The sequence below is a fragment of the Scleropages formosus genome, chromosome 5 (genome assembly GCF_900964775.1).
Source record: "Scleropages formosus chromosome 5, fSclFor1.1, whole genome shotgun sequence".
Taxonomy (NCBI): Eukaryota; Metazoa; Chordata; class Actinopteri; order Osteoglossiformes; family Osteoglossidae; genus Scleropages; species Scleropages formosus.
Window position 1 is genome coordinate 16,416,214 of NC_041810.1, and position 19,319 is coordinate 16,435,532.

Below are 19,319 nucleotides of genomic sequence, written 5' to 3' on the forward strand. Positions count from 1 at the left end.
AAAAGCTCTTCAGTCCATAAAAACAACAAAATACTGATTGAAATCGCAATGAGGCCTCAACCAAGCAATGGCATATTCGAGATAAAACAGAGCAAACAGAAGAGCTTTTTCCTTTAACTTTTACAAAACCAATGCCAAATTTTCATAATATTAAGCTCATATTATTAACAAGATAAATTTTAAATCTGCACATTATCTACTTTTAAAGATTTGATTACGTTAATTTTGTAATAATAATTTTGACATTAGATTTAACTTTTTAACATTTGAACATGTGACTCGCACTTTAAATGCATCAAAAGCATTTTTTTTTTAAATAAAAGATTCATAATAAACGTGAACTATGTAACATAAACCTCATTGTATTGTCATTTAGCTCTGTCATATGAAAGTTTGCACATGCTCGTCGATTTTTGTGCGAAATACACATTGTGGATTTAAACGTTGTACATGACATATTGTATAAAATCGAAATATTTCCAACTTATTTTAATTCTGATGATGCAATGCATCAGAAGTGTTTCAGAATTTCACTTATTTGAAAACTCTGATTGCCCTGTCAATCAGTCATCAGGAATCTAATTGAACCAATACAATCAGTAACATTCTTGAAATCAGAATGAATCACATAAGAAGGAGCTGCAGAGAAGCGAGCGATGTAAGGACTGCTTGCCGCTGAGATTGTTTATCCTGCTTATATAACCACAGCCTTATCCCATTCATGATTGGTTACATAATGTCTGCTTGCTAAATATGCGCTGTAATAAAAGAACGTGCTTTTGGGCACCTCTCTGAGAGTACCCCGTAATGCCTGCACAGATGAAATCTGTTCTTTGAAACGCAATCGCAGCGCCTTAGTAACGGATCTGCTGGGCCACGGGGCTCTGTCTGCATCCAAGACGGTTCAGGATTCCTTCACAGTGAGTCTGCCTCCCACTGTGTTGTCCCAGAAGTTTGGGGATCTGAGAGCCACGCCAGGCTCCGCGTTCTTCCGGGCGAAGCCTGTTCCAATTCAGGAGCAGGTAGCAATTAATGTTCGTGACGTGAGAAAGATGTTACGGCATTATTTATCTCGTAAAGTAGCTACAACAACAACAGCAAAAAAGCAGCACAAACAGATGTGAGATTTACTGGATTTATTCGTACGTTTTTTATTAAATACTTAACCATATTGGGAGGGACCTGTGGTTTAGGGCGGGACAGTCTTCGATGGACAGCCTGGAGGACCTTCCGCCTTCCAATTTTCTTTTAAACCAGTTGCCTCGAAATGAACCATGATTGTAAATAAAACAGCTGGCATGAAGCTGGAAGACAAGACGTAAACAGAAGGGCTCCCATGTGGATCCCATGTACTGGACTTCGCATAAAGGGTTTTTTGGGATATTTTCTTGCTGTTTTACCTTCTGTCTGGATTACTGATTATATGTCAACATTAGGCGTCACAACTTAATATTATGTTTATTATAAGGCTTTTTTTCTTAAACCCTGCTTTAATGGCGTCTTGGCCCTCCTTCTGTGCATCCCACTTCTACCTAACCTGTCACAATGAGTAACATGAAGACTGACTCAATAATCCACATTATTATTATTATTATTATTATTTTATTTTTTTCATTATTATTATTATTTAAAGCACTGTTCAAGTCACCGTTTCACAACATTATTAATAAATAATTAAGTATAAAATAAACCCATATGCAAAGCTAGGAATGAGTGCCTGCGAGCCAAAAGCCCACACATTATTTAGAGCACATAGAGATTTTTGACTCCCACCTAGAGCACTTCCTTACAGCTTTATGGACGAGTCCAAAGCTCAAGATGTAAAAAAAACAGCCCTCCTTAACACAAGCTTTGAAAAATTCATACAACGCTGACGTACAATACACATAATTCAAGTTGGTTTGATTTTTGGAATTTGCACAACTCTATAAAATATGGAGACAAAAAAATGTTTACAAAAACATTTACTTGCCTTTAAATTTTAAAGATGAAGACAGCACCACAGCTGCTGCTTGCGTTCTAAGCTATAAGCTGAGCTCATTTCATTCCGCACTCAAACTGAAAGTCGAATGTAATATTAGTTTAGAAGTCACATATCTGAAAGTCAGCTAAACAATGTGAAATTCCAGATCACTCCTTGCAGCATTTTTTGTTCATTCTGCATTGACTTACAGGACCAAAAAGCCATCTGGCATTCTGTCTCATTGCTGGCACTGTACCCCATATTTTGAAATATAAATTTTCTAGTCTTTGATGCAGTCATTTTTTTCAGTGGTATCATCTGGTAATTTGCCATTTTCTTTTGGGTTTAGTCTTTGAACTAGAGTTTCGAGGACTTGGGAAAAGCAGCTATTGAGATGCGAGAGCTCCAGAGTTTAATTTTAGCTTGCAGTGACATCATTGTCTGATATCTTCATTCTCTTCATGTTGACACTTTGGCTTTAGATGTGCCTTGCTGTGGTTGCCTTGAGGCCGGACACATGGCCGTGAGAGTGTGCAGCGGACACCATGAGATTGCATGTACTTAAACATCAATGGATGGTGAAGAGGCACATCTTGAACCTGAATCTTGGTTTGAAAAACTATCTTTCATTCCTTTGGGAGCCTATTTTTTGACTTTACTACACAGGAGTTTGTGTTGATGTGACAGGCCGTGGTGTCATCATGGGACCATATGGGTCAAAGACCATGACATGTCTACTCCTTATAACAAATGAACTCAAAATTTAAGGAAAATTTGTTGAAAGCACAGACATTAAATGGTGCTGTAAAAAATACCCACATACAGTGCATATGTGTGTGTGAGCTTGTTTGTGTGTGTTTCAGTGTGTGTTGTTTGTAGTTTTGCCTATTTAATCCAAAGGGAGCCCGTATTTGACCCATTTATAGAGCTGGGTATATTAATACAATAATAAAAAAGTAAAAATAAAATGCCAAATATAAACAGACTAAATCCAGGAGAAGCAAAAATACATGAATTCTGAAAATTAAAAAAGGCTAACTTTTAGAACCAGGTTGCATGGGGCGGCACGTGATTAAACGGATTAGGGAAAAGGGTGCTCTAGAGACTGGATGAGGTGTAATCGGGGAAAACAGAAGGAGGATTGCAGGTGCCCTGGACAGAGGAGATGCCCAGCTGGCGGCATTGCGAGGGCCACACATCCCAGCTCCGGCTGGCTGGCCAACTGGCCAGGGATTGAGGCAGGAGCTGCAGGCGGTCCTGGAGGGGCCAAGGCCCGGGTGGGGAGTGTGGGAGCTGGTGGAGGCTTGCTGATGCTGAGGACTGAAGAGCATCCGATTTTGATTGCCCCGGACACTACCTACTTCTCTTCATTATCTCAGTATAAACACCTGAAATGAAAATGTATTATTGCTATTTAAATGTGTCCTGTTGTGGTAATCCACGCTTTCATAAAGGAGAATTTATTTTCTTTGCCTGTACGACTCACTGACCTTTAATAACACTCTTACATAAAAGGTATACTATATTAACTGTATAAAATGGCTAAATTTATGCTATCATGTATTATTGTTTTCCAGCAGAAGCACCAGTAAATATACTGCAGCGGAAATTTTTTTAAAACACAACATGAAGCAATATTTTAGATGCTGTCTTGTGGTTTAAATCCTGTTCAAGTACAGACTTTTCCATTATTAATACACGGCGAAGGGCTCGACATAATACTTCCGTTGCTCCTTCGTGAATTATGACGTGTATGTGGGTTTGTGCGGTGTGTGTGATTGGGTATGAAAGGTGCCATGAATATGTGTATGATAGCATATCCCATGACGGTATTATGAGTCCTCAAAAGTTTTCGAAAGTCTTCAAAGGGACCTTTATCCAAAATATTGTTTGGTTTAAGTAACGCATAGTATTACAACATGTTTGATGCTTGTCAGTTTGATTTCGGTCTCTTTTATTATTTTTTTATAAAAGGTTTAAGTTATAGAACAGTTAATTACATCACAGTTAAACATAGTTAGTTGCTTGGGTCGTCAACTTAAAATTTGAAGGCTTGAGATTCCAAAAGCAGGAATATTCTGCCTCACACAGTTGGAATACCCTGCCATATGAATGATATATATTTGCATATATTTTACAGTTATATACTATATTGTATATAATACTATATAATGTGATCCTATTAAATTGTACGTTGCTCTGGACAAAGACTCAAAAAAATGAAGAATAATAATAATAAACAGTTTTGACACGTTCTCTGAAATCTAAACCTCTAAAACTAATACATGCATTAACAAATAAGACAAAATTGTGTGTGGGGTCCTTAAATCACAGGTAAGGTTATCCCCAAACCTGTCGTGTCAGCACTATGTATTTAACACCACCCACAAAGACACACACACACACACACACACACACACACACACACACACACTCATCAGTCTGAAGTAAATTAAACAGAAACTAACGTGTGCTGATGAAAGCCATCTTATTTTTAAGCGGGATTTCTGATTAATAATGCATACTGTGTTTGTTCTTTGCCATCACTTACGATGCCAATTTAATTACTTAGGGTAAATAACTGTGTCAAACCCAGGTCTCCTATTGAATGACCTGTCTTCTTTTACCATCCATATGGGAATTAAACAGTGTAAACTCCTATTAAAGGACGCAATCCCATTTTGCACTGCAGTATCACTGTACCGGGCTATTTGTGGTCAGCACTGTGCCCACGCCAAACACGTAACTGGGGTGGCACAATGAGTAGCGCTGCTGTTGCCCAGTGCCTGGGTGGTGTGAGCGAGTGTAGGTTTGATCCCTGCTCAGTCTGTGTGGAGTTTGCATGTTCTCCCTGTGTCTGTGTGGGTTTCCTTGGGGTGCTCTGGTTTCCTCCCATGGTCCAAAGACATGCTGTTCAGATTCCCCATAGTGTGTGAGTGACAGAGAGAGTGTCTTCCACTGATGTATGGATTAGTGACCCAGTGTAAGTAGTGTATCTCACAGTGTAAGTCACCTCGGTGAATAAGGTGTGTGGGCTGATGACACTACATAGAGCTCATTGGAAGCTGCCTTGGAGAAAAGTGTCTGCTAAATAAATGGTGTGGGACAGAAAACAATCAAAATTGAATGCACACAACACATTTGAGATAAAGTTTGCAGGAGTACAATCAAAGATCCAGGGTGTAGCGCACACTGCATTATAAGACAGAGCCACATGACTGTGAGCACATGTGGTGCATAAGTAGGTAGAAAAGAGGCAGAAGGGAACACCGGCTCTTGGTGCGCAAACCATTTTCCATCAGTGATGAAGGAGTGGAATATTTTTTCAGTGCTCTTCTATGGTATAAACGGATGCACACTGCGTGCGGTTATTAATCCACACACTGCCTTTGAGGTGTGTCATAAGCTGCGTGTGAAGGCATGGCAGAGGCACCCATGGCCAGATGGCAGATGCCGGCGTTCTCAGGTGGTCGGGCGGGATGCTGCGGGCTGAACCGGGCTGGCTTTAGGACCCTGCGTCTGCCACGCTTCTTTGTAGTTTTGTTCGCAGCCCGGAGATGCTCAGAACTGGCAGAGGGATGTGAACAAGGGTGTCGAGACAACGGGGGTATTCGGCGCAACAGCGGCGCGGTCCGTGCGGGAGAGCGCGAGATGCGCGCAATTTGCGGGAGACTACACAGATTTTTTTTTTCTTTTTTTTTTCTTTTTTTTTTTTTTTTTTTTTTTTTGAGGCGCAAGTACCATTTTTCTTTTTTTGTTTAATGAATTAATTTTTTTTTCTTTTCTTTTTTCCTTTCTTTTTTTTTTTGTTTTTGTTTTTGATCTTGTTTTGCACCCCGGACCCCGTTTTACGAGGGCATTCTCCCAGCACAAAACGGGTGTTTAGCGCCGGCGGAGGGCTGCCGCGTCCAACTTCAGCATCTTCCCCCGATCAGCGTGAGGAAAAGGCTTCCCTCGCTGGAGGTAAGGAGGCTGCTCTGCGGACCGCATCCACACACAACTGGTTTCCACAGCAGGTTCTCCGGGAATAGGGAATATATTATCTGAGGATTCACCCCCTGGGAAAAAAAGAAAAGAAGAGATGCACATGACGTGAGTGAAGTAGAAATCTGAAGTTACCCCAGGAATTCCCAGGGTTCACTATTATACAGATAAAGAACATTATCTGCAACTACCCACTGGAGGGTTTAAAATGTTTATTGTACGGACACATATATGGTCATATCATTTATTCCTCTTCATATTAGTGCATGGATTCTTCTTGCTTTTTGCGTTCGCTGCACATCTCCTATTGACCCATTGATCTCCTCTGATCAGTACTGTGATCAGTATTGTCATCAATACCCTGGAGCAGCTATGGCAACAGTGTGTGGATACTGATGATTGAGAGGAATGATGGTGTAGAAGCTGGACTCCTCTCTGATGCCAGCCTCCTGTCTTCACTTGTGTAGGTGGAAACACCAGCTATGAGGGAGAGCGGGATCACTGTTCACTCCTTGTTCCTCTGCCTTTCTTTAGCCGTGCACTGGCACATCAGGTAACTGTCAATCTTTACCTTATTACTGTTTATGTATCTGTGTTTTTATTATAATCACCAACATCATGCCAGGGAACGAGAAAGCACGCTGTGTACCAGATCCTGATACTGTAGTCCCATTTAAAATTCACACTTAAATGTTTTAGGACATAAACACATCTCAGGGAAGTGTCTTTATGTGTCACATAAATGTATGATAAGACATGGGGAAAAGAGGGAAACATGAGTCAGGGGGAGTGTGTGTGTGTGTGTGTGTGTGAGAGAGAGAGAGAGAGAGAGAAAGACAGAGAGAGAGAGAGGGAGAGGGAGAGATGCTTGGTGGAGTCATTGGAGCTCTAGAGACGTTTGGATGGAACTCCTCTAGGTGGAGATCTCAGACAGCTCCACTGCTTCTGAGCCGTGGATGGACTGCAACGTGCTCAGAGACATTTTTTTTTTGTTTGTTTTTAATAATGGTTAAGTGCAGCACAAGAAGGTATTTGGAGTCAAGGGTATTTCTTGATATCACGAGTTCAAATGAAGCATTACATTATACTGCATTTTATTATACTCTAGTACATTTATTTATTTATGAAATAATTTATTTCTTTCATTATTTTTCCTTATTATTATTACTACTACTACCACTACTACTATATTGCTTCACTGTTTCTATAATTCATTCTATAATACAGTGGAGAGCCATGTTGGAACATTGAAATTCTGTTTTTATTTTGTGTTATTAGCCCATAATTGGTGTTAAACATCTGAATGAAAGTAATGTGATCATTGTTCTACCATGAGAATATTGCTACAGGAAGGGATAAAGTTTCAAATACCTAGTATTTTGATGAGTATGATGTGTTCATGTGATCTCACTTCAACCACAGACCATTTATTACTATCAGAAAAGGTTAATTCCTCCTATTTTTTAAGACAGTTTTTGTCTTCACGTGTTTAATGTAATCACAATATTCAGAGCTAACTTTTAATGTATTCAAAATATTCATTTAGCAAAATATGATGACAACATCAAAAAGTCTGTTTACTTTAATTCCGTGTTTAAAATTCATCAAGATAAACCACAGCACATCAGAACAATGATGGCAAGAAAAGATTTAATTTCCTGTCTTTGCTCCCTTTTCTTTGCAATGATATGCCCACTACTCTTCGAATTGCCTCTGAGAACCTAAATTAATATTTTGAAGCACTTTCATTCCAAGTGACTAATAGTATTGAACTGAAAGAGTCTGCTTATTTACTATAACATTTTTTAAGGGGGGGTGGTGCACTGGTGTATGTAGATAAACCCTTCTGATAGACACCAGCAAAGGCACGCTTTGTTTTTGGAGCAACATGTTTGTCTGGCAGCGGTTTTGCTGGGAATTGCAGACATATTGCAGGAAGTATGACACACAGGTCTTTAGCACAAGACACATCCAGCCACAGCGGGGCACCTTTAGGGCCTGGACGTGCTCTTTGTTCAGACTGTGTGAGGGAGGGCGCTCCCAGCTGACACAGGTGATGGCCTCCCTCTATATTTCACTGTGACGAAGCTCTGGAGCCTCGTGTGTGTGATGCTTGTCAAAACACGGAATAAATAAGGAAAAGAGTGATAGGTCACATCAACAGGATGGCAGAGCCCTGAAATGAATAAATGCGTTCTTCTTCTCTATACTGGCTATACACAGAAGGGTCTTTAATATGATTTAAAGCATAAATTAAAAAAACTAAAAACGTTAGTGCTACCATCCGTACTTCCAGCTCTAATAATGCTCTTAAACACACTACTGCTATTATTATTATTATTATTATTATTATGCTCAACTTTGGTCAGACGAAATGACGTGACAGGAGAAAAGGTTTGACAGGACGTGGCTGTGCTCTCTGGAGATGAAAGTAAAGGAGAGATATGATTCTGATCAGTGTGGGTGGTGTAACAGAGAAGGGAAAAGGAGAGGGAAAGAAACGGTGCCTTGGAGTTGAGTGCTGTCAGCCTCCGAGCGGCACATAACACGTACCTGGAGACTCAGGCCAGCATGATGTGTGTGAAGGGGGGTCATAAGTACACATTTGAAATGAAATAAAAGGTTGGATTACGCCTGAGTGTGACTTGACTATTGCTGAACAAGTGTTTTGCCAGCTGTGGTGCACATGCTGAAGATGGGGTATCCTGTGCCTTGAAGGGTCAATTCACATAGGTCTGACTTTGTAGGAAAGAACAAGGAAGACCCCCCCCCAACCATTCCACTCCCACCCTCTGGTCTGAGTGTAGCACTGTGGAAACAACAGTACTGAATTCCTTCGTTTTGCTTATTAGCTGGCTGTCCTCGATAGGCTGGCATCGTGGCACAGCAGGTAGTGCTGCTACTTCCCAGCTCCTGGCCTGTAAAGTTCAACCATGGCTTTGAAGCCTGCGTGATCTGTGTGGTGTTTACATGTTCTCTTTATGTAGTCTTTGGGTTCCTCCCGCATCCCAAAGATGCGTGTTTCAGATTAACTGGTGACTCTAAATTGCATGTATGAGTGTGTGTGTGTGTGTGTGTGTGTGTGTGTGTGTGTGTGTGTGTGTGTATGAGTAAATGAGTGTATGATTGCCCTGTGATGGAACTGAATCCCATGGAGGGTCTACCTTGTCTCACACCCCATGCTTCTAGTATAGGCTGCAGACAACCATGATGTTGCACAGGACAAGCAGTAACTGATGATGGATGGATGGATGGATGTTCCTTGATAGTGGAGGAGTGTAACTCCAGCTCTGTAAAAAGCTCTGGATTCACTGTGGTCTTGGCCAGTATTGCATCTGAAATCTTATAGATCAGTCCAAAACAATAAAACAATCCTCCCTCTCTTATCCCGCACAAATCTAACATTTGCTTGGGCCTCAGTGACTAATTATTACTGAACAACTATTTAGTCAAACGGTTGTGTGAAAACAATTAAACACTTAAATGAAATAAGCAAATATATTCATTTGAAATGCAAAAAAGGCAGAGATTAAATGTGTGTATGTCTTGCTTGTGTTTGAGAAAAATTATATTTTAAAAATAAAAAAAAAAAAAAAGACATCAACAATTTCACGTGTCTCTTTTCCTTCCAGGTTGGCGGAGGCTGACGCCACGGCAGATGCTTTCAAAAACAACATCACCCTGTTCACACGGATCCTCGACAGGCTCCTGGACGGTTACGATAACCGCCTGAGACCAGGATTGGGAGGTGAGCAGGTCGTTCCACCACGGCCCTCCCCACCACTGCTCATAGGGAATTGTTCTCATAGCTTTAAACATCCCATTTGCACCAGAACTTTCAGAAAAATCACTTGACTGCCAGTTTTGACTACTCTTAAGTAAAATTCTTAAAGGGTTAGTTATTACAGGGGGCGTGGTGGCGTAGCGGGTTTGGCCTGTGCCTGCTCTCTGGTGGGTCTGGGGTTTGAATCCTGCTTGGGATGCTTTGTGGTGGACTGGCGTCCCATCCTGGGTGTGTCCCCTCTCCCTCCTGCCTTGCTCCCGGTGTTGCTGGGTTCGGCTCTGGCTCGCTGCGACCCCACTCGGGACAAGCGGTTTCTGTCAATGTGTGTGGGTGTATTGTTACATAAAATAGGGCTTTTCCTAGCACTTTGATTTATGATATGTTCTTCTTTAGCACAACCTTTATTCAAAGTTTCTCTCAAATTTTCTCGTTTATACCGCTGGATTTTAAAAAAAAAAATGTTGAGCAATTCAAGTTAAATACATTCATTAAGGCAGTAGCACAGAGTCCTTCTGGGTACTTAAATCGGGAGCTTTCAGGGGTCGGATTTGAGTCTTTAACCACCAGGCTGACTTCACACTTCAATCTCTGTATACATATAATGTATATGGTGCATACGTGTATCTATTTCTGAACGTGCGCGAGCTGTGATGGAGAAAAGTGACGAGCGTAAGAAAATCAGTGCGCTGTGTGCCATAAATGAAAGCTTCTTTTCACACCCGGTGTCATCTGCATCCAGCTGTGCAGTGAATGTGAGTTGCATAGTCGATTTGCTGCCACTCACGTCCAGATGTACCATAAATACTAATGTCTCGACAGACTTGGTGTCACACCTGCTCAGGTGCGCTGCAGACAGGAGTTTCAGTCGGAGGCCTGGTGTCAAATGCACTTTGTATATGATATCACATGGTGTTTTAGATGTCGACCAGACACTAATTAAAATGTACTATGTAAAACCTGCAGGACTAGAATAATAAATGGGGCCAGATTGATAATTTGACTGAATGACTTTTCACTGCTTATTCAGTTGTTAGAATAGCTTAGGGAGATCGGTAAGATCACCAGGCCTGCACAGTATATGTACTATTTATTACACTTATTGTTCAATATACTCTAGAGCCTGTTTATGCCCCACGCTCGTTGGATCTTTTCTTCGGCCTATGTCAGCTTTAGAGTTTCCGTTCACCTGTCAGCAGAGCCACAGGGCACCCCAGGTCCTAGACTTCAAACATGTGCACTGATGCCAGGATACCCTGGAGTGCCAGTTTGGGACACAAAAGCAGCTCCAGAGGCAACGTCAACATTCAGTGCCTACCGTTGTACCATTTAACTTGCTGCAGTGCAGTTTCATGCTTGAGGAATAAGGATAGAGAGTGTATTTGAAGAGTTACTCTGAAAGCCAGTGACGTCTGATTCTGTCACCATGACTGTGATTTGCTGTTTACCGCAGTTTTTTTTTTTTTCTTCTTTTTTCCTTTTTTTTTGTGTATGTGAAGCTGCCTGATTTTGCCTCCTTGGACTAACATTATGTGTGGGACTGTTTTTGTCAGAAGAAAGAACACCGCTTTGGCACTGTCCTCGTTTTCGCAAGTCTTTACAGCTAACTTTAGTTCAAACTTGCTTTTCTTATGTGTCATGAAGACCTGGTGTTCTTGACCCTATCTGGGTTTTACTCCTGCTTGAAAAGGAGTCTTTAAGACGAATTCAGCTGGAGTCATGGCCACTGACTGCTTTGCTGATAACACACAGCGTCGGCCTCAATGGTCTGTGCCTGCAGGCCTAGGTGAGATGGCCTCACTGTCTACGGCAAAGCGAAAGGGCAGCAGTTGTTCAGCTGCCAAGGTCTATAGGGAAGAACAGGACTGAAGAGGAGGGTGGAGCTAAGACCAGGATAGCAGGAGGAACAGACTGTAAGAACAGCAAAGAAAGAGGAGAAGGAGAAGGAAGAGACTTATGAGGTGGAAGGATGCTAAAGCATGGAGGGGAGGAGCCAAGAATAGTAGAGGAAAAGGAGGAGGAGTCAAGAACAGGAAAGACTGAAGGGGAGGAGCCAGGAACAGGAAAGCATATCCAAAAAGAGGAGGAGAACAGGAGGAGGAAGGACACAACAAGTGTCTTTCAGTCCACTCAGGAGTGGCTGAGACGCCATTCTTACTGATGCTGTCCAGCCACAACAACGTACAGTGTGATGCATGTGAAGGGACAGCAACACCAGTAATGACTGCTAAAGCACTTTGTTATACATCAATGACAGTGCTCTTGCTGGCAGTCTATGTTTTATGTGGCCAATATTGATCATTACGATCAATTCAATCGCTGCATATTTTCAAAGCAGAAACAAGCACTTGGATGCCTTGGGAATGTGGAATAACAGTCAAATCAGCAATGCCATTATTATTATTATTTTTCTTCTTCTTCTTCTTCTTTTTCTTCTTATTATTATTATTATTGTTATTATTATACTGTTTGATAAGCAGCTTCACAGTGATTTACTTATTGACATAGCAGGGTAATTTTACTGGAGTAATTCAGGGTAAGTGCTTTGATTAAGGGTACTACAGCAGAAGTGGGTTCGAATGGGGAGCTTCAGATTGCCGTGTTCTTGCTCTGTGAAGACTGGCTGTGACGCAGACAGAGTGCTTGAGGCTTTTTATTTAATTTCAAAATAGTCTAGCTGCATTTAGTGTCTGAATCCAGCGCTGTCGTCCGCCTCAGCTCCTCTTAGTGTGGACCACGGAAACGTCAGTGTCCTGCTTCCCAGGAGAGGGACGAGGAAGCGGGTTTGCGCTCGCCTTCTGCATGACCTATGCTCTAGACCACACCTAGAAAAAATCATAAGAATTGTGACGCTTTTCTGTGGTTTAAGTTGAAGGCAGTGTGCTTTGATGATGAATGGGTACGACAACAGCGGGTCCTTGGATTTTGGCAGCGGTGGTATAGTGAAAGGAAGAAAATATGAAACGTACAGCTTTCAAACAAGGGCCATTGTTCAATTCATCACCCCAACCAGCGTGCAAGCGGCTGAGGTTTTCATAACGCCGGCTGATTTCCCAGTCTGGATACGAGGAGCTCCCCTCCGAACTGGGTCGCCAACCCGTCCCTTTGTTTTGACTTGCGCTTTTCTGGGACTGAGATGATGACTCACCCGGTAGCCTCTTGCTCCACATTGCAATGCACAGAAACACTTTCTCCTCACATCCCTGTGCCGGGGAATTACTTCCACTCGGCGACCGTCTCGGTTCACTGCGAAGTCCCTCATCATGACTCCTTCGATGGCTTGAGCGCTTCATTGTTTTGCTTTTTAAGGGGGTCACTGACAAGATAAGGTCCTATTCATGTTTCCACTTTCTTTCACAGGAAGCCCTATAAAACAGTTTATCCTGTATATGCATATTGTCACCTTTACAATTATTAATTTAACGGATGCTTTTCTCCAAAGTGACTGACAATGTTAAGCTATTTACAGCAAGTTGCAGTTAATGCACATAGGTAGTTTTTACTGGAGTTGCTTGGGGGTCAAGTACCTCGATGGAGGGATTTTATATCTAAGTCAATATAGGATGCATTTTTGGTTATTATTATGTTCCTAAGGTCAAATTGACCAATTTGTTCCATGCATATCGTGAGACATTGTGACGGTCAAAACACAAATTCACCATAAACAGTTGCACATGCAAACCCATAACACCAAGCCATGAGGGCAGCTCAGACTACTGTTTAATTTTCCTTCTACTAATTTGACCTTTTACATTTATGCATGTTCTGAGCACTTCATTTATATTTACTTCACACAAATACACCATATATATCAATCTTTACTATAATAACAAAACAGGCAATTGCCACTTTCTCACTACTATATGCATCGCACTTCCATACTTTTTTTTCTTAAATATAGACGGATATGGTAGAATGATGAATGATGAATGGCTATAATAACACCCTGCATTGTATTTATAGGGTACCCTAATAGTTCACCAGCAGGGGTCCCATAAATAGACCTATCAGCTTGGAATGGCTATGAACCGATACCCCTGTGGTGTGGAGGAGTCACCTCCTTTACCTACCTGCCTTCCATTTGTCTCAGTGAAATGGACTGGGAACCCCCTCCCTCACTGCGTTGCCCCTGCGGACACCCTTCCCCAACGCAAAGAGACGTTTTTCACTCGCCATGCTTCCTCTGCTACCTCCTTCAGCTGCTTTCCCGCGTCTCAACCGCATCCACCAGGAAACACCTGGCACCTGCTAAACAATGCAGCTCAGCGTAGAGCTGGAAAATTCCACATTTAATTGACCACTTTGTCCTCCGGAGAGAATGCGTTTTGAAGGCAAAGGTGGAATTTTGTGTTCCCAGCAGTTCAGAATGCCGTGGTGATGATGGCAAAAATGAGCAAACCATTTTGTTCTTATTTTTTTTTCCCTCTTGGGTGGAATAGTTTTCAAAATGTTAAAAAAAAAAAGAAAAAAAAATTTAATGTGCGTGAAAATATGAAACAAAGAAATTTTTGTAAGCACCACTCAGAAGTATGAGTGTGGATTTAAATATCCACCGGGACGTTGTGTTGACATCTTCAAAGGCAGCGATGATTCACTGAGAGGTTCACAGAGGCACCTGTCATAAAGCTGACATTGGTAAACAAGGTCCAAGCACAAGTCTGAAATCAGCATGAATAAAAAGAAAAAAATGCTTTAAAAAATGCTGAATTCATACACACGATGGACCATGACATCTACGGTGCTAAATATTTGTTGAAATGACCAGGGTCCCAGTGGCACAGCTGAAAGATATGGTCCTTCGCAGCTCCTGGGCTCCAGGTTTGCACATGGTTTTCAATACAGCTCAGTTTGTGTGCAGTTTTCATGTTCTCGCTCTGTCTGAGCAGGTTTTGTTCTAGTGCTCTGGTTTCCTCTCACAGTCCAGAGACATGCATTTCAGATGGACTAGAATCTCTAGGTTGTCCATAGTGTGTACGAGTGAACGAGTGTGAATGATTGCCCTATGATGGACTGGTGTCCAGTCCAGGGTGTACCCTGTCTGACACCTTGCTTCTAAGATGGGCTGGGCTGAGAAGGGAAGGGAAGGGAAGGGAAGGGACACCAGAAGGACAGCAGGTATTTGTTGTACTGTTAAAGTAAGCCATTCATCAGTGCTCCAGCTTGGCTCTGGGAAACGGTGGCACTGTCTGTCCCCCTAAACACAGTGACCCTTTCAGCCGGTCTGCTCTCACAGTACTAATTACCTCGACAGGAGTGTGTACGCATCCCTCAGGTGAGCAGCAGACAGTAGCTTTGCCGTGTTACAGTGCCCCCGGACCCAATGAGAAGACATGGGCCTCGTGATAAACAGCCTCATTGAAATCTCTTTACTTCTCCACGGTTGGTTATCACCCATTAGCCGCCTTCCATTAGCGGCCGCGGAGGGACCTGAGACTGGAGCGTCGTGTTCACAGCGATTTCAGCCTGTAACACACTAATAGGACTGAGTATGGTTGCATAAGTGAGAAAGTGTGTGGGGGTAGGAAGAATGTGTCTTTGGTACGAATCCATGCTTTTAGAGATTGTTTTTGTGCCTTAGCTCTGTGTGTGTGTGTGTGTGTGTGTGTTTGGCAATGTGGGATGCTTGGTTTCATCAGAAATCCCACCAGCACCAACTCTCCAAGCACCACAGAACATCTGTGAATGTGTGTGTGTGTGAGCATTCAGACGTGAGCGATGGGTGTGTGGATGGTGCTGATGAGGAGGTGCGCTGATGGGTGGAGGCCAGGCAGGTCCGGGAGGGCGAGTCCTCTGGCCCAGAGAAGCCTCACGTGCACGCTGAGGAACCCCCGTGTTACACGTGCTTCCCCGAGCCTTGCCGTGTCCTCTGGCGCCATGACAACAGCCTCCTTTGTCCCACTTGCGAGGCAGATTTATGGCTTGCTGCCATACAGGCGGCATGCAGAACCGTGACTGCACGATTTAAACGGGGAAGCGCAGCACGCAGGGCGTCCTGCGAGGGTGTTTGCAAAGCAAACGAGAAGCAGTCGCTCACAGCGTGTGCCCTTTGTGGAGCCCCATGGGTCGACGCACGGGAGCATCCTAATTTTAAGTGAGACTGCGACGATGATGTGAAAAAGACCCGTTGCGAGCTTAAATGTTTGTGTTTTGGAAATGCGGGCTTTATCATACTGATACGTCGGAGTGTTGATGAGGACAACACTTTATTACCGCTGTTTAATAATTTTTCGGTAATCAGTTAGTCATTTGTACAGAAAAACTCTTAGAGTTATTTACCCATTTATTCAGCGGGGTAATTTTCACTGGATCGATGCAGGGTGAGCACTTTACTCAGGGGCGCTGAAATTAGATTCAAACCCAGAACCGTCTGATTGCAAGGTGATGCTGATTTTCACGCTATTCATGCCTTTTTACGTGAAGGGTGGTAGGATTTTACCAGGTTTGGCCCAGAATAAGTTTACGGTGTTGCTTGAAACTATGTGAACCTTATAGGGTCGGTCATTATTCCTGTGTAAAATGGGGGGGGGGGGGGCGGCGGCGGCGCAGCGGCGCAGCGGGTTTGGCCGGTGCTCGCTGTGTGGCAAGCCTGGGGCTCAAGCCCTGCTGGAGATGCCCTGCGGCGGACTGGTGTTCCACTCTGGGTGTGTCCCCTCCCCATCCAGCCTTGCGCCCTTAGGCTCTGGTTTGCCGCGACCCTGCTCGGGATAAGCGCTTGTAGTCTTTGTATGTGTTTGACTTATAAAATTAATAAAGGATGATGATTTACACACCTGATTCTATTAACCTACTTCGTGTAACCAGTACAACTTGGGCTTCACTTATTTTTGCACCTGCACTACTTGTGTGTTTCTACTACACACATGATTTCCCCTAAAGCAACATATGGAATTGGTCATTTTACACCTATTATGTCACATGAGAAAGACTGATTCTCACTAAATAATGATCTCACAGTAAAACTAAGGCACACAAGGGGTTCACATACTTTCAAGCACCACTGTATAGTACAAAACTAAAGGGTCCCATGTATTGGTAAGCTCCTTTCAGATAAGTGATTGACAGGTAGTGAAGAGATGGCTCATGTTTAGCAGTCATTGTTTCTGCAGAGTAATGATTGCACCCAGGAACACCCAGAAATGCTTAATTTTGCCGAGACCAGAACCCTAGAACCTGCTGATCACCCCAAAAACAATGCTGGCTCACCCATTCATGAACAATAGCGGTCAGAGCATTATGGGATACCGAGGACTACTGCTATATCACCTCCTTGGGATCTGGTGTTCATGATAAATACGTTTCGAATGAGGTCTTTGCACCAAAGAGGTCATGTGTAATTTTTTCTCACAGTGGGTGTTTTTCAGGGGCGCTCGAGTAACCGCCGCTGTTTTCATCGAGAGAAGAGAGGTAGATGCTGAGTATAAAGACACTGACCCTTCTAGAAGTACTGCTCCATAAGATAACAGTGGCCAGTTCATCTGCTGCTGAATATGGATAAGCAACAAAGATAAGCATTCATAATGTGTTTCCTCGACTCAGTGGTTGCTTTGTTTCTCTTCATATTAGCGTAGAAGGGGTTTTATTTCACAAGACTGAACTGAACAATTCGCTCATAGTCGTGATATTGATTTACAACGTGAACAAATGTGAGAACCCAGGGGTGGTGTAATCCCCGGAAAGCTGCGGCACCGACTTTCAGCAGCTCCGTGACTCGAGCCAAGTCAGTCCGTAAGCATTCGCCACCATTGTCATTTGGCAGCGGGAGCAAGCTGGTTACTCCTCAATCGGTTAACCCTTGAGCATCATTCCAGGGACTGCCACCCACCCCCACGCCCAGCAGTTCCATGAGTGCATTTTGTTTGGTCTGCACGGTTAAGTTGAGGTCTTGTGTTTCCGATGGGGTCTTGGCCGGACGCGGATTCCAGCCAGAACAGGGAAGGCACCGGGGACGGATTTCGCACGTCCCGTGGGGCCGGCTAATTGAGCGCTCAGCCGCAGCGCTAATTTTCTGCAGGGCCCCCAGGGCTTCTTCCATCAGTTCCGCGGCACCATTTACTTGAGCAACACTGAAAGGACGTGTCGGGAAAAACCTTCACAGCGCAGGGCAGCCGCGTGGTGATGCTCGCTGAGCCTGTCGTCGTGCTCTGTCCCTGCCGGGGAGAACGCTACCTCTGCAGATGTTTATTTTAGAGCAGCAGCCAAACGGGACAGCTGTGCTGATGTGCTGTGGAAGGACACGAGTCTGATCAGATGTTCTCGATGACATAAACATGTACCTGCGTAAGCAGCGCTTTTGAAATCCAAGAAGCGCTCTGTTCCTTTACAGAAGGCGTCAAAACCCAAGACGGGGGCTTTTCTCAAGTCTCTAATAAGCAGCCCTGTCTCAGCAGGTAGACTGATAGCGCCTCAAGAATAACCAAGCTGGAGCGCCTGTTTAGATGCCGAGCAGCACAATAATACTGACGTAGAGAGAACAAGAATGCAAGAATGTGTTTATTTAGCTGATTCCACTGTCCAAGGCAACATACTATGGTACTTTTGTTCACTGCTTGCAGTGATTTACCTATTTGCAAAGCCATGCAATTTTTACTTAATGGGTTTAGGGTAAGTACCTTTATCAAGGGCTCAGAACAAAGAAATTGTCCATTGTTTGGAGATTTGAATTTGCTGTGAGTGTTTTTTTTAATTATTATTTTTATTATTTATTTGGGGGGCGTGGTGGCAGAGCGGGTTGGACCGGGTCCTGCTCTCCGGTGGGTCTGGGGTTCGAGTCCCGCTTGGGGTGCCTTGCTATGGACTGGTGCCCTGTCCTGGGTGTGTCCCCTCACCTTACGCCCTGTGTTGCCAGGTAGGCTCTGGTTCCCCCTGACCCTGTATGGGAGAAGCGGTTCAGAAAGTGTGTGTTATTTATTTTTTTGAGTACTCAGTTGTTTTTCCATTTTTGGCTTTATATACAGTTATACTCTTTTTGCTGGTTTGACTTAGACTTAAAGAAGGGTGCTGCACCCCAGATATAACAACAGCATACACAGTGCAGCAAACCTTTTTTTGTTTATGACACATAGCTCCCGAAAAATGCTTAAGTGTCGAGACACGTCTGTTCATTTCGATGCAATAAAATTTTGAAGACTTAAAATTTTTATGTGCACTGTCAATGAGGTAGAGTGTCTCTAAAACAGCATAACACAAAATTGATTTTTTTTTCTTTTTATTTATTAAAGGGAAAACACTAAATGAGAACCCTTACCAAGCTGGCATTTGTATCAAGTTCAAAGCTGGAAATGGGGCTGTGACTCTGCAGGACACATATTAATAAGCAATTGCACAATAAACCTCCTGTCAACTAATCAGTGGCCAGTTTTCACTGTGTTACTTACATGCATTTGGCTCATAGGGTCTCTCTGTGAGTATAGGTCAGTTTATACCCAGCGACTGCATGTTGGAGGTAGTAAAACAGAGAAAAGACAGGAGACCGGAGTTGCCAGGTTCATGGCGGCGCACAGCCTTGTTCAAGGAAAAAAAATAAAAAAATAATAATGTATAAAAGCAGGGGGTGCGGTGGCGCAGTGGGTTGAACCACAGTCCTGCTTTCCG

At 43.2% G+C, this 19,319-nt stretch overlaps 1 protein-coding gene across 1 annotated transcript in view; it reads left to right on the plus strand.

Moving 5' to 3' along the window:
- Positions 1-5,383: 5,383 nt before the first annotated feature.
- gabra2b (gamma-aminobutyric acid type A receptor subunit alpha2b) overlaps positions 5,384-19,319 on the plus strand; it is a 53,581-nt gene continuing 39,645 nt past the window's right edge. The window contains exons 1-3 of the mRNA XM_018759562.1: positions 5,384-5,593; positions 6,415-6,500; positions 9,580-9,695. Coding sequence (XP_018615078.1) covers positions 5,384-5,593; positions 6,415-6,500; positions 9,580-9,695 — 412 coding nt within the window. The remainder of the gene's footprint in view (positions 5,594-6,414; positions 6,501-9,579; positions 9,696-19,319) is intronic.